The 13,049-nt window shown below is 35.7% G+C and overlaps 1 protein-coding gene across 13 annotated transcripts in view; it reads left to right on the top strand.

Moving 5' to 3' along the window:
- Positions 1-13,049, top strand: part of LOC147365801 (uncharacterized) — an 856,584-nt gene that overhangs the window by 690,450 nt on the left and 153,085 nt on the right. Inside the window, exon 5 of one of the 13 annotated variants that reach the window (XR_015132788.1) lies at positions 12,887-12,907. The exons of 9 other annotated variants lie outside the window; for them this stretch is intronic. Coding sequence is in view for 2 of the 4 variants with exons in the window: in XM_086317216.1 (XP_086173342.1) it covers positions 3,599-3,645 (47 nt within the window). In the remaining 2 variants the exon portion in view is untranslated. Of the gene's footprint in view, positions 1-3,598; positions 4,010-12,886; positions 12,940-13,049 lie in introns of those variants that run through there. 3 more of the 13 variants (XR_015132787.1, XM_086317217.1, XM_086317216.1) reach the window with 3 other exon arrangements.

The raw sequence follows: 13,049 nt of genomic DNA, 5'->3' as shown, positions 1-13,049 counted from the left end.
ACTTCAGATTGTCAATGGTTTCTTAGCTATGGCAACAAAACCATAGGCAATGAAAGATAAATAGGTAAGTGGAGTTTGTAAAAATTAAAAACCCTAAAAAAATAAATAAATAAATAAAAACCCTGTGTTTCAAAGGACACTATTAAGAAAATTAAAAAAAAAAAAAATCCACAGAAGGGGAGAAAATGTTTGCAAATCTTACATCTGATATGAGTCTACTATCCAGAATATAGAATGTATTCTTACAACTCAAAAACAAAAGGGCATACAACTGACTTAAACAGTAGATAAAAGATTTTAACAAACATTTTATTTTAAAAAATATATACAAACAGCCAACAACCGCATGAAAAGATACTCAATATCATTAGTCACTGCTGCTGCTGCTAAGTCACTTCAGTTGTCTCCAACCCTGTGCGACCCCATAGACGGCAGCCTACCAGGTTCCCCCATCCCTGGGATTCTCCAGGCAAGAACACTGGAGTGGGTTGCCATTTCCTTCCCCAATGCATGAAAGTGAAAAGTGAAAGTGAAGTCGCTCAGTAGTGTCCAACTCTTTGCAACCCCATAGACTGTAGCCTACCAGGCTCCTCCACCCATGGGATTTTCCAGGCAAGAGTCCTAGAGTGGGTGGCCATTGCCTTCTCCTCATTAGTCACTGGGGAATCACAAATCAAAATTACAAGACACTAGGATGAGTAGGATAACAACTTTTTTAATGATAATAACAAGTATTTTCAAGGATGTGGAGAAATTGGAAAGCTTGAACATTGTTGTTGGGAATGTAAAATAATGTAGCTGCTATGGAAAACACTTGGTGGTTCCTCAAAAATTTAAACGTAGATTTACCTTTGACTCAACAGTTCCATTTTTAGTTATATAACCAAAATAACTGAAATCAGATGTTCAAAGATGATAGCTTAAGAATAGAGTGTTTTTTTGGACATGAAAATTATCTAGAATTGACTTACAGTACATATGATGTTCATCATATTTATACTTTCCTAGATTACAGCATTCCATATGATACTTTATAGAATTTTAGCTAAAGATAAAAATATTCTCAAAATTATTTTTTTTAATTCAGAAAGTTGGAGCTGCAACATTTTCAAGAGTTAATGGAATTTAAATTTATTTTCTGTAATTGATACAATATTTTAGTACTCTGATTTTGTCACTTATAATTTTATAGAAAATTGTTATGAGGTTACACAATATTCAGTTAACAGTAAAAAATGGCCTTAGGCACTTTTTCAGATAAGCATGGTAATAACAAAAGGCAGTAAACATACTGTGAACTCTAATTACATTAAAACTGGCTAGCTTTTCTTCAGTGTAGCTACAAAAAAGTTATCAATATGCATTTACATGAGCACAAGTGTCCTTGTGGAATGTTTAGACAACTCACATACAACCTACATACTAGGTCTCAAAAGAATTGCAATGAACCTGTGCCTCTGAAAGAGGTACTGATGCTGTTTCCATTTTGAACAATAATGCTATTTTTATATTTATACTACTCTAGAGCAAAGAAACTATGTGCTTCTTTCTTTACCTATTTACAGTTTATAATAAAGAAAATTAATAATGTAAAATATGGCCCCTCTTATATGTTAGCCCCTTCATAGATTACACATGTTTATCTTTAAAAGGCACTTCACCTTTATTCTGTTCTAGAGTTTATGTACCCTTCAGGGAGGGTATATAAAAATAGAGATAGTAATACAAAAGGAGTTCCAGTAACTCTCAAGATAATATTATAGATAGAAAGAAAAATACTGACACTCTCTGAGAGCTTACTTATATTATTTCGCAGGCTTTTCAATTTGCTTAGGAAACAGAGTCATCTGCTCCTGTGCTCTGAGGCCTAGTATCCTAGAATTTCATAAAAGTCTCCACAGAATAAGTTGAGATGGAATTCTTACCAACAAAAGGTTCTTGTTGCTAATTTCTACTGTGACACAAACACATTTAGATTAACCTCAAAATTTGCTTCCATTATTTCACAGTACATTTCAAAGCCAAAATTTACTTACATCTGAAAATTCCTAAGTATAATGAAGAAAAGAGGAGTGGTATTCATTGTGTTTCTGTTGTTTATCCTGGCAGCATTATTTAACTGGTAAATTAAAATGAAAATTATTTCAGAAATCAGAGTGATATTTTTATCCCATTGTCTACTCTACTTCCTCTAACTCATAAAAGTAGCAGCAAGAAAATAAAGTAAAACAAGACCAATTGACTCTAGTCAGAGTCAATGAATGATATTCTGCCAGATACTGGGAAATGTTGCTCAAACAAAGAACAAATCTGCAAGGTGACCAACAGGCCCCTCTCACCCCAGCTGGAAGCAGTTTTTCTAATATTAAGACTGACAGTTAGGAAAGAATATCTCTATTGATTCTTTGATTAAACCGGAGAGGACTGAGGTCGAGTGGCCTGAGCCAGAAGGGAGAGTTTTCCCTCTGGTTACCCAGTGTGACAATTCAGAACAGCAGTGCAAGTGGAGCTGAAAAATTAAATTGTGCTGTCAAGACATTTATTTTTCTATAATCTAGCCCTTTAGCCAAAGGAAGTTGCCAGGAGTAAATGTCATAGAAAAAGGCCAGGCAGGCTGTGAACATGATGAAGAGAAACTTTGAACTAAAGCGCTTAGCCATGAGCCATGCTGACACCCTGAATGCCAAAAGCTTTGGAAGAGACTTTCTCCCTGGGCAAAGAAAATGATAGATTTGGTAAAAGGCACCAAGCTAATGTCGACACAACAGATGACTGGAGCTCTGCCTCCCTCCTTTCCCCAAAACTGCTTTTCTCAAACATATACCCAGCACCATTCAAAAGTGAATACAAATATGAAAGAACTCAAGAGATAAGCTGTGCTTAAAATTTGACTTTTTTTTTCTCCTGAAAAGATGAAAACGATGAACAAAAGCACATGAAGTACGTATATCACAAGAGGAATTTCCTAAGAGTCCCGAGGAAAGATGTAGATAATTACTTTGTTACAGAATCAAAGGAGTTGGGAACAGTATGATATTTCCAGAAATGGGCTCGAAGAAGAAAGAAACTATAAGTTACAGAAGGAGATAAATAGCACAATGGCAGAAATCTGGAAAAGAATAGAAAAAATAAATAAAAACACTGTCAAAATGAAAGTTTCATCAGAAGTAGCAAAAAACATTGGGCATAAATGGTAAAGTGAAATGAAACATAAATGGATTAATTTCCTAATTTTCTCAAATAAGTATTCAATAATATATTAAAAGAGGAGAACACATGTATGAAATAATCATTCCAACATTAAGTGTTTTCCACAATATTTTTCTTAGTAAAGCTAATGAATTCCTTAACTTCTATTTTTATACTGTTAAATTTAAGTAAAGTAATATTAATGTTTCTGATGAAAAATAACATGTGAGGACTTCAGGTTTATTACATGTTTAAGACCTTGGAAATAACTGATTCTATCTTTACAATAAGAAACAAATGGACACATTATAGATCAAGGGTTTTTCCTGGACCCTTTGTGAACCAGTGTTCTTCACAAAGAACCTCTTTGCCAGAGCACTGTTCAGGTGATGTAATTCCTTTCCTCCAGCTCCTCCAGCCCTCCTTGGTGACCTAAGAGGGGAAGAATTGTCCTAAGTGCTGGACCAGGCTTCAAGGAAGTTGACTTGAAGCTGCAGCCACAGTCGTGGCAGGAAGAAAATTATTATACCAGTGAAGGAAAGTCTGAAACACTTGTGAAGGCCACAGCCCCAGTATGCAAGTCGCCCTAAAGACTTAACTGAAAAATCACAGAATGCCCCCCTCCCTCTGCTACTTTTCTAAGGAAGCTCCAGGATAATCACATTAGACAGCAGCCATGCAATTGTTAAGAGTGGTAGGGTACAAGAGATATCCTAGAAGCTGTACCAAAGGAAGGAAGCCCTAGAGCCAAAAGGGGAGGAAAAACACAAGATCACTAGAGGAATTTTAAGCCTCAGCCTAAAGCTAATATAAACATTAAATAAGCCGTGCTCTTAGTTACATAAATTGTCATGCTAAAGGCCTATTTTCCTTAGTTCCTATTCCCCAATACAACAGGCCTCTTGACTTTCAACAAATATTACAAACCTTGCCGAAAGGCAAGAAAAAACACAGTCTGAAGAACAGACTTAACAAATAACAATGAACAGGAAGGAAATGTTAATATCTTTTTAAAAGGAAAGAACATTTTAATAAATGCCAGATTAATACTGATCCTAACATACATATAAGTCATTTCTTTCCACGGGAGGGAAAGAAAGAAGGAATTACGTGGTGAAAATAGGGGCATGCGTTCCTTTTCCATCACTCCCAGTGAGACAGTGGGCATGTTGTGGGGAGTTTCCATTTGGGGGTCCATGGAGGAAAAATAAAGAGATGCAGACAGAGTGTGGCATCTTCTTCCCTACAGTTATTTTCTAGCTAAAATTCTTCATATCTGTTTAATTGGTGTTCTCTTTGAAAAAGCAGGTTTGTGAATTGTCAAACTCTAGAACAGTAAGGTTACCTTTTTTAAAAAAAATTGCCTTTTATAAAACACTCTATTCAAATCCAATTTACTAATTTCAAAAATTCTATGATTCTTTTTTATCCATCAGGTACTTATAATTTTAAAAAGCAAATATTATATCACATGAAACTCAGTACTATTTTAGTTATATATTTAAGGGTCTTTAAAAACTGAAAGAATAATTATCTCTTAGCCTTTTAGTGTAAATCAATTTATAAAGTTGGAATTATAGAGTCCACATCACTTGGTTATCTTGTATTTTAACTAATATATAATTTTAAAAACATATGATCTTCATTGTTAAATTTCTGAATATAATTTACTAAGTAGAGGAAAGATTCAAAGATGGAACTTTATTGCTCAGGAAAAGGAACATGGCTTAAGTTTAGATGTACCTAACCTATTCCTTTCACTTTTTCACAAGTGGAATTAAGATAGTAAATTCAGAACAAACTACTCCAGATCAGCCAAACTTTAGAAAATACACACAGAACTCTGAATTGTTGTCGTATGTTTCATTGCCAAAGTGAAGGAATCCAAGTACATATCAGACCTAACACACTATATGAAAAATCAGAATCAAGGCAAAACAGGAATACTCCACTCTGGATTACCTTGGTAAAGAGGGCCACCTCGTAGTTATGGTGTTCTTTTTATGATGAGAAAGAAAACACATACAAATCAATTAAGTAATAACTAGAGGGAGAGTCCAGTAGGAAGAAAAAATCTTGGAACTAATGTGGGAGAGGCTTTGCCTCAGACAAGAAATAACTTCTAAAAGAGCAAATTTTCAGAAATACATACAAAGAGCTTGAGCTGGGTTTTCCTGACTTGTTGCATTTTCTTCTCATTCTGGGAAAATATTTGTAGACAGTGACATATGTCAATATATTTCCCAATTTTCCCTTCTCTGCTTATCAGCATCCCTGCCTAAAAGAAGAGAAATCTGAAGCTAGCTGTGTTTGTATCAAGCATGAAACTGTGTTTAAAAGGCTCTCCTAGCAGAAGGGGACAGAGAGACAGTTTTTATCCCTAGAAGTGCCATTTGTGTATTTTTTATATCTTGCAATTATTTTTTTCATGATCCTGTTTCCTCCTCCTTCTGAAACATGTAGGGGGAAAATGTGTGTGTGTGTGTGTGTACTTACTGTTTTAAAATTCTTTTCTATTAATGATATTATCTGTGAAATTTCTTCATCTATTTCTATTGGTTGATTTGTTGTTGTTGTTGTTATATATCTTTTAGGCCTGCTTCTTTGTATCCCAATAAATTTTCATTGAATGCAGACATTGTGAATTTTAGATTATTACTCTTCTTATTTATTATTATTAGTATCCCCATAAAATTTTTAGATAATTCTTGAGAGGTAATTAAATTATTTGTAAAAACATATTTAGTCCTCATAAGCAATCTCCAGGAGATAGTGAAGAACAGGGAAGCATGGTGTGCTGCAGTTCACGGGGTTGCAAAGAGTCAGACACAGCTGAGTGACTAAACAACAAATAAGGTCAAAGCAGCCTTTATTGTAGAAATAAGAAATTCCACCTCACTTAAGATAATACCCTCTGAAGACTAATCTTCTGTGTCAGGATTTGTTTCCACTCTGGCTAGTGAGCCTTTTGCAAGCTCAAGAATTGTTCCATCTGCTTCTTTCCAGTGGTTCTTTCCCTGGTTTTGATAGATTCCTTACACACACATGCTTGTGCTGGTCAATGCTTCTCTAGACTTGAGACAGACCCTCTTCAGACCTGCGGCTTTCTCTTCAGATCATTGGCAACTCTTCTCTCTGGCATCCTGGCTTACGAATTCTAGCCATCTCCACTCGTCAAATTCTGAATGCTGTTGCTGCTTCTCAGCAACACTGCCAGGCTCTTTGGTTTCACACTGTCTGCTCTGCGGCGTAAGTGGTAAACTAGGAAAATAATTGGACTCAGTTTTCATTTTTTTCCCTTTCTTTTAAAGATCACTATCCTGTACCACCTATTAGTCAAATAGTTTATATATATATATTTTTTTTTTTTAATTGCCTAACTTAAAAAAAATTAAGTGGGGTGGCAAAACAAGTCCCAGTTATTGTATCACGATAACAATGTTTTTAATTATATACTTTTGTACACTTACCCAAACCTCAGATATGCAAATAACACCACCCTTATGGCAGAAAGTGAAGAGGAACTCAAAAGCCTCTTGATGAAAGTGAAAGTGGAGAGTGAAAAAGTTGGCTTAAAGCTCAACATTCAGAAAACTAAGATCATGGCATCTGGTCCCATCACTTCATGGCAAATAGATGGGGAAACAGTGTCAGACTTTATTTTTCTGGGCTCCAAAATCACTGCAGATGGTGACTGCAGCCATGAAATTAAAAGACGCTTACTCCTTGGAAGGAAAGTTATGACCAACCTAGATAGCATATGCAAAAGCAAAGACGTTACTTTGCCAACAAAGGTCCGTCTAGTCAAGGCTATGGTTTTTCCTGTGGTCATGTATGGATGTGAGAGTTGGACTGTGAAGAAGGCTGAGCGCCGAAGAATTGATGCTTTTGAACTGTGGTGTTGGAGAAGACTCTTGAGAGTCCCTTGGACTGCAAGGAGATCCAACCAGTCCATTCTGAAGGAGATCAGCCCTGGGATTTCTTTGGAAGGAATGATGCTAAAGCTGAAACTCCAGTACTTTGGCCACCTCATGCGAAGAGTTGACTCATTGGAAAAGACTCTGATACTGGGAGGGATTGGGGGCAGGAGGAGAAGGGGACGACAGAGGATGAGATGGCTGGATGGCATCACTGACTTGATGGACGTGAGTCTGAGTGAACTCCAGGAGTTGGTGATGGAGAGGGAGGCCTGGCGTGCTGTGATTCATGGGGTTGCAAAGAGTCGGACACAACTGAGCGACTGATCTGATCTGATCTGACCCAAACGTACATATATGATAGGACAAAGGAAACAGCAATGGAGTTAAAATCCAAGATTTTCATTATTAAGAGAAAAGAGATACAAACAGAAAATTAAACAAGCTAAGATAAAACTCTGTAATTCTAAACTTGAATTTAACATAAGACCTGATTCTTTTTTCCATGCTTCAGGAGACTGGTTAGATTTTAAGGACTCCTGTGGCAATTCTTTCAATTGCTCAGACCAAAACCCTGTAGTAGTCCTCTCCTCTCCCTCCCATATTCCATGCAGCAACTCTGCAGAGCCAAGTAACTGAAAAGAATCACACACACAATTAAAGAAAATACAAGCAAATATTAGAAAGATCTAGGACTTTCAGGCACAATTCCCAGGAAACTTTATTAATCACACAGGACACACTTTGTCTTAAGATTGTAAAACATTAATATCCCTTTAGAGGTTTATTTTCTACCTTTCAGTGCTACACTATCAAGTCCATGAAGGCAAGAATCTTCCTCCGTTATAATCGCTGATATATTTCAAGCACTGAAATATGCTTGGCATATAGTAGCTTTACAGTAAATATTTATTGAATGAAAGGAATAAAATATGAGACATGTATGCCAGTGTGTATATAATTGGTAGTACAAGGAACTACATGTTGTATAAACAGATATTGTGAAACTAGAAATGGAATAAAGAGATTCAAGAAAAGGCTATGTCTTAATGAATATGAAATGCTGAAGCCATGGGGTATGGGCTTTGTTGCACAAGTAATGGAAGATTTGCTAATTTTTTTAGAGGAAGTGCAAGGTCTGAGATGCATTTTGGTGGCTATTTAGGGAGAGACTTGAGGAAATTAAGAATGATCACCAGGTTATTACAATAGGTATGTTAAAGGTGATGAGTGTCCAACTTAGGGAAATGAGGATGAGGAGGAGAGAGAGACGTATGACACTGTAAACCATACGCCATTTAGGAGGACATGGTTCTTGACCGGATAGAAAGAATGAGGGACAGAAAACATTTTAAAATGACAGTGAAGTTTTTTGATTTGGCATTGAGAGGATAGTAACTTCATTAATGAGATAATTGAAAGTAACTCACCAAGACTGCTGCTGCTGCTGCTGCTGCTAAGTCACTTCAGTCGTGTCCGACTCTGTCTGACCCCATAGGCGGCAACCCACCAGGCTCCTCTGTCCCTGGGAATCTCCAGGCAAAAATACTGGAGTGGGTTGCCATTTCCTTCTACAATGTATGCATGCATGCTAAGTCACTTCAGTCATGTCCGACTCTTTGCAACCCTATGGACAGCAGCCCACCAGACTCCTCTGTCCACAGGAGTCTCTAGGTAAGAATACTGGAGTGCGTTGCCATTTCCTTCACCAGGACTACTTACTGTAATTAAATGTGCAACCTTCTATATAATTCATATTTGAGACAACTCCATGAAAGCCCAGCGTATGACTCATGGGACAAATTGCAGTCATTCTACTCCACCCCATTCCCATGGCATTTTCATTCACAAAGACATCTGTTCTATAAGATTCACTTTCCCATAGTTCTAGACAAGTGCATGTTAATAGAAACTAATACATTTTGCCTTACACTTTCAATTACTTATCATAAGGACAAAAATTAGTAGAAGAACAGGTTCTACATACATCCCAATAAGATTCCTTAAATACAACAACAACAACAACAAAAATACCAAGGGAAACAGCTGTAAGAATTTAGAGTTAGCATTTCAAGAACAGGTTCTTTATGAAAGCCTAAAGAAGATTAAATTGAAGCAGTTTAAAAAAGTCAACAAAAAAAAGTCAACAGGAAAAAGTCAACAAAAGTAAAGAACCAAAAAATAGTATGATGGTGAGAAAATGTCTGTGTCTATTCCTGTGGACAAGATTAAACTAGAGATCTGAAAATTGAATGGGGTAGTTCAATATGAAATGTCTCAATTTGTCTACAATCCTGAGGTGCCTATATACTATCAATCACACCTGATGTAAGCTAGAAGATGTCCAAAGGATCAAGTTAAAATTAGGAAAGAAGATATTTTATTTTTCTATCATACTATATTTGAAGCTGGTACTAAAAAGTGAGTATTTCACAAACTTAAGATTGTATTAGATAGAGCTAATGGTTACACTAAGGAGGGCCTATAAAAATGCTCCAGGTGCCTCACTTAGCCAGTAACGTGGCATAGGGGAAGCATTTCAGCCCTGTTGTCCTGGCCTACCATGCCTTGGCATCACCAGTTAACATCCTTTCCCCTTTCTACACCTGCTTAAATTTAATTTAGGATTGACTTCTACTCCCAGCAAAATGAAAGAAACTCAGGCCACCTACAATACTCTGCACAAAACCACAATGCAAACTAAAAAAAGTTACAGAAGAACTTGTCATTTAAAGAAAAAGATATGTCATGATAACGTGGCTGCCTAGGAAGCAGATGACTATTTAGTGACTTACATGATTAGGGAGTTTCATAAACATAGCATCATTTTTCATCATTAACTACCTGTTGATTTCATGACAATTATGAAGGATACTTTTGTTATTTATTTGTATTTCAGTAAGTACTTTATTTTCAAGAAATACTTTTTCTCTTTAGAGAAAATCAATCCTTCCTGCTGATTCTGTTAAAATAACCAACATATTGCTGATACCCAATTTTTGGTGCATGACATACATAACAAAGCACACAAATTTTAGGTATACAAATTTGTGTGTGTGTGTAAACAACATTCAAATCAAGATATAGATTATTTACAGAGGTTACTCTATGCCTCTTCCAAGTCAGTACCTGTCTCCCCTGAAACAGCCAGTGTTCTTAATGCTACCACCACAAAGTATTTTTGCCTGTTACTGAATTTCATATAAATGAACTCAGATACTATGTGTTTTTCATGTCTACCTGCTTTTGGATGTCTCTATGTATGTGAGATTCATACATGTTTAGATCAATGTATATAATTTATTATACTCCACTGACAATTTGCTTAGTCTGTTTATTCTAAAAGCTACAAAAGAAATTAAATAAGATCCAAATAAATGGGAAAACATGTCATGCTTATGGATTGAAGTATTGAATGCTTTTAAGGTGGGAATGCTCCCTGAATTTATTTACAGATTCAATGGAATCTTTATTAGAATCTCAATTTACTTAATTTTAGGAGTTAAAAAGCTGATTCTAAAATTCCTAAACAATTGCAAGGGATTTGATATAACAACAAATAACAACAGAAATCTTGAAAAAGAACAAAGTAGGAAGATTCACATTCCCAATTTCACAACTTGCTAGAAAACAATAGTAATAAAAACCAAGTGATACTGACATAAAGATGGAAATTTAGATCAATGTAATAAAACCAAGAATCCAGAAATAAAGCCATGTGTCTATGTCCAACTGATTTCAACAAGAAGGTCAGGAGTACTCAGTGGAAAAGAAATAGTCTTTTCAACAAATGGTGCTATGACCATTGATACCACATCAAAATAAAGAAGTGAGATGCTTCCCTTACGTGATATACAATAATTAACTCAAAATTGATGTAAAACCAATGAGAAACCAAAAAACTAGCAAACCAATAGAAATGTTATTAACAAAATATACTACTGGAAAAAATTAATATCTAGTGTGTATAAATAATTTCTAAAAATCAATAAGCAATATATAAAAAGCCAGACAAAAGATTTGAGATGCCACACTATTTTGTAAATGTCCTTAAATTATAGTTCATTTTTACATATTGGTTGATCAACTAAGCCATGGAACTTTAAGTATTTAGAGGCTTATTCTTTACAAATAGTGAGATACACACACACATACATACAAAGAGAGTATAGGGAGAGATACTTGAGTATATGTATGAAAAACTTAGGGCCAAGATACTGTTATTCTGGTGAGTTGAATTTATACAGATAAAAACTTATTTACTTTAAATATTTACTATGGTTACCCCTTCCAGATCTTATTTTCACTATTAAGGTTTTGTTAGAAAACAACTATAGCAGACATTTTGTAATATTTGAAAAGTAAATGTAACTATTTGAAGAAGAACTTGACAAGATCTATAAACATTTAAAATATTTATACCTATTGACTCAGCATTTTTACTTCTAGGAATTTATTCAACAGATACACTCATATATTATTGATAGATAAACAAAGGTAGATAAATATATGTATTATTTTGGCTTGGTTCATAAGCATGACAAATTTTGTGACTTAAATTTTTTTTTTAAATTTTAGACTGGTTAAATGAATTTTTGTGTATGCAAATAATATAATATTATTCATAGTTTAATTGACCTATATAACTCAGTATAGGAAATACTCATTTTTATTATATAGTAAGCCTATGTGCAGGTCAGGAAGCAACAGTTAGAACTGGACATGGAGCAACAGACTGGTTCCAAATAGGAAAAGGAGTACATCAAGGCTGTATATTGTCACCCTGCTTATTTAATTTATATGAAGAGTACATCATCAGAAATGCTGGGCTGGAAGAAGCACAAGCTGGAATCAATATTGCTGGGAGAAATATCAGTAACCTCAGATATGCAGATGATACCACCCTTACGGCAGAAAGTGAAGAGGAACTAAAGAGCCTCTTGATGAAAGTGAAAGAGGAGAGTGAAAAAGTTGGCTTAAAGCTCAACATTCAGAAAACTAAGATCATGGCATCTGGTCTCATCACTTCATGGGAAATAGATGGGGAAACTGGAAACAGTGTCACTTTATTTTGGGGGGCTCCTAAATCACTGCAGTTGGTGATTGCAGCCATGAAATTAAAAGACGCTTACTCCTTGGAAGGAAAGTTATGACCAACCTAGATAGCATATTAGAAAGCAGAGATATTACTTTGCCAACAAAGGTCGGTCTAGTCAAGGCTATGATTTTTCCAGTGGTCATGTATGGGTGTTAGAGTTGGACTGTGAAGAAGGCTGAGCACCGAAGAATTGATGCTTTTGAATTGTGGTGTTAGAGAAGACTCTTGAGAGTCCCTTGGACTGCAAGGAGATCCAACCAGTCCATCCTAAAGGAGATCAGTCCTGGGTGTTCACTGGAAGGACTGATGCTGAAGCTGAAACGCCAATACTTTGGCCACCTCATGAGAAGAGTTGACTTATTGGAAGAGGCTCTGATGCTGGGAGGTATTGGGGGCAGGAGGAGAAGGGGACGACAGAGGATGAGATGGCTGGATGGCATCATTGACTCGATGGACGTGAGTCTGAGTGAACTCTGGGAGTTGGTGATGGACAGGGAGGCCTGGCGTGCTGCGATTCATGGGGTCGCAAACAGTCAGACACGACTGAGTGAATGAACTGAACTGAAGAGTTAATCAAGTTGAAAAACAGAATACAGAATATCACATATTCTAAAAAGAAACAAAAAAAAGAAAACATCTGGAAGGATATACATTAATGTGAGTTCACTATGATTTCTTCCAGGGAATGAAGATTGGAAGAACAGAAACTGGAAAAATTAGTAACTTTTATTATGATTTAGTTCTTTGTAGTAAATATATTAATTTTACAATGAAAATACCTAACAGAGATTATAACAGAGTAAATAGGTAAGAATTTGCCAAGCCTTTTTTAAAATTGTATTGTA

The sequence above is a fragment of the Bos grunniens genome, chromosome 9 (assembly GCF_055505025.1).
Source record: "Bos grunniens cultivar Pamir isolate PY7600 chromosome 9, Bosgru_T2T1.0, whole genome shotgun sequence".
Taxonomy (NCBI): Eukaryota; Metazoa; Chordata; class Mammalia; order Artiodactyla; family Bovidae; genus Bos; species Bos grunniens.
The sequence above is the reverse complement of the archived record's forward strand: the minus strand, read 5'-3'. Positions and strand labels throughout refer to the sequence as shown.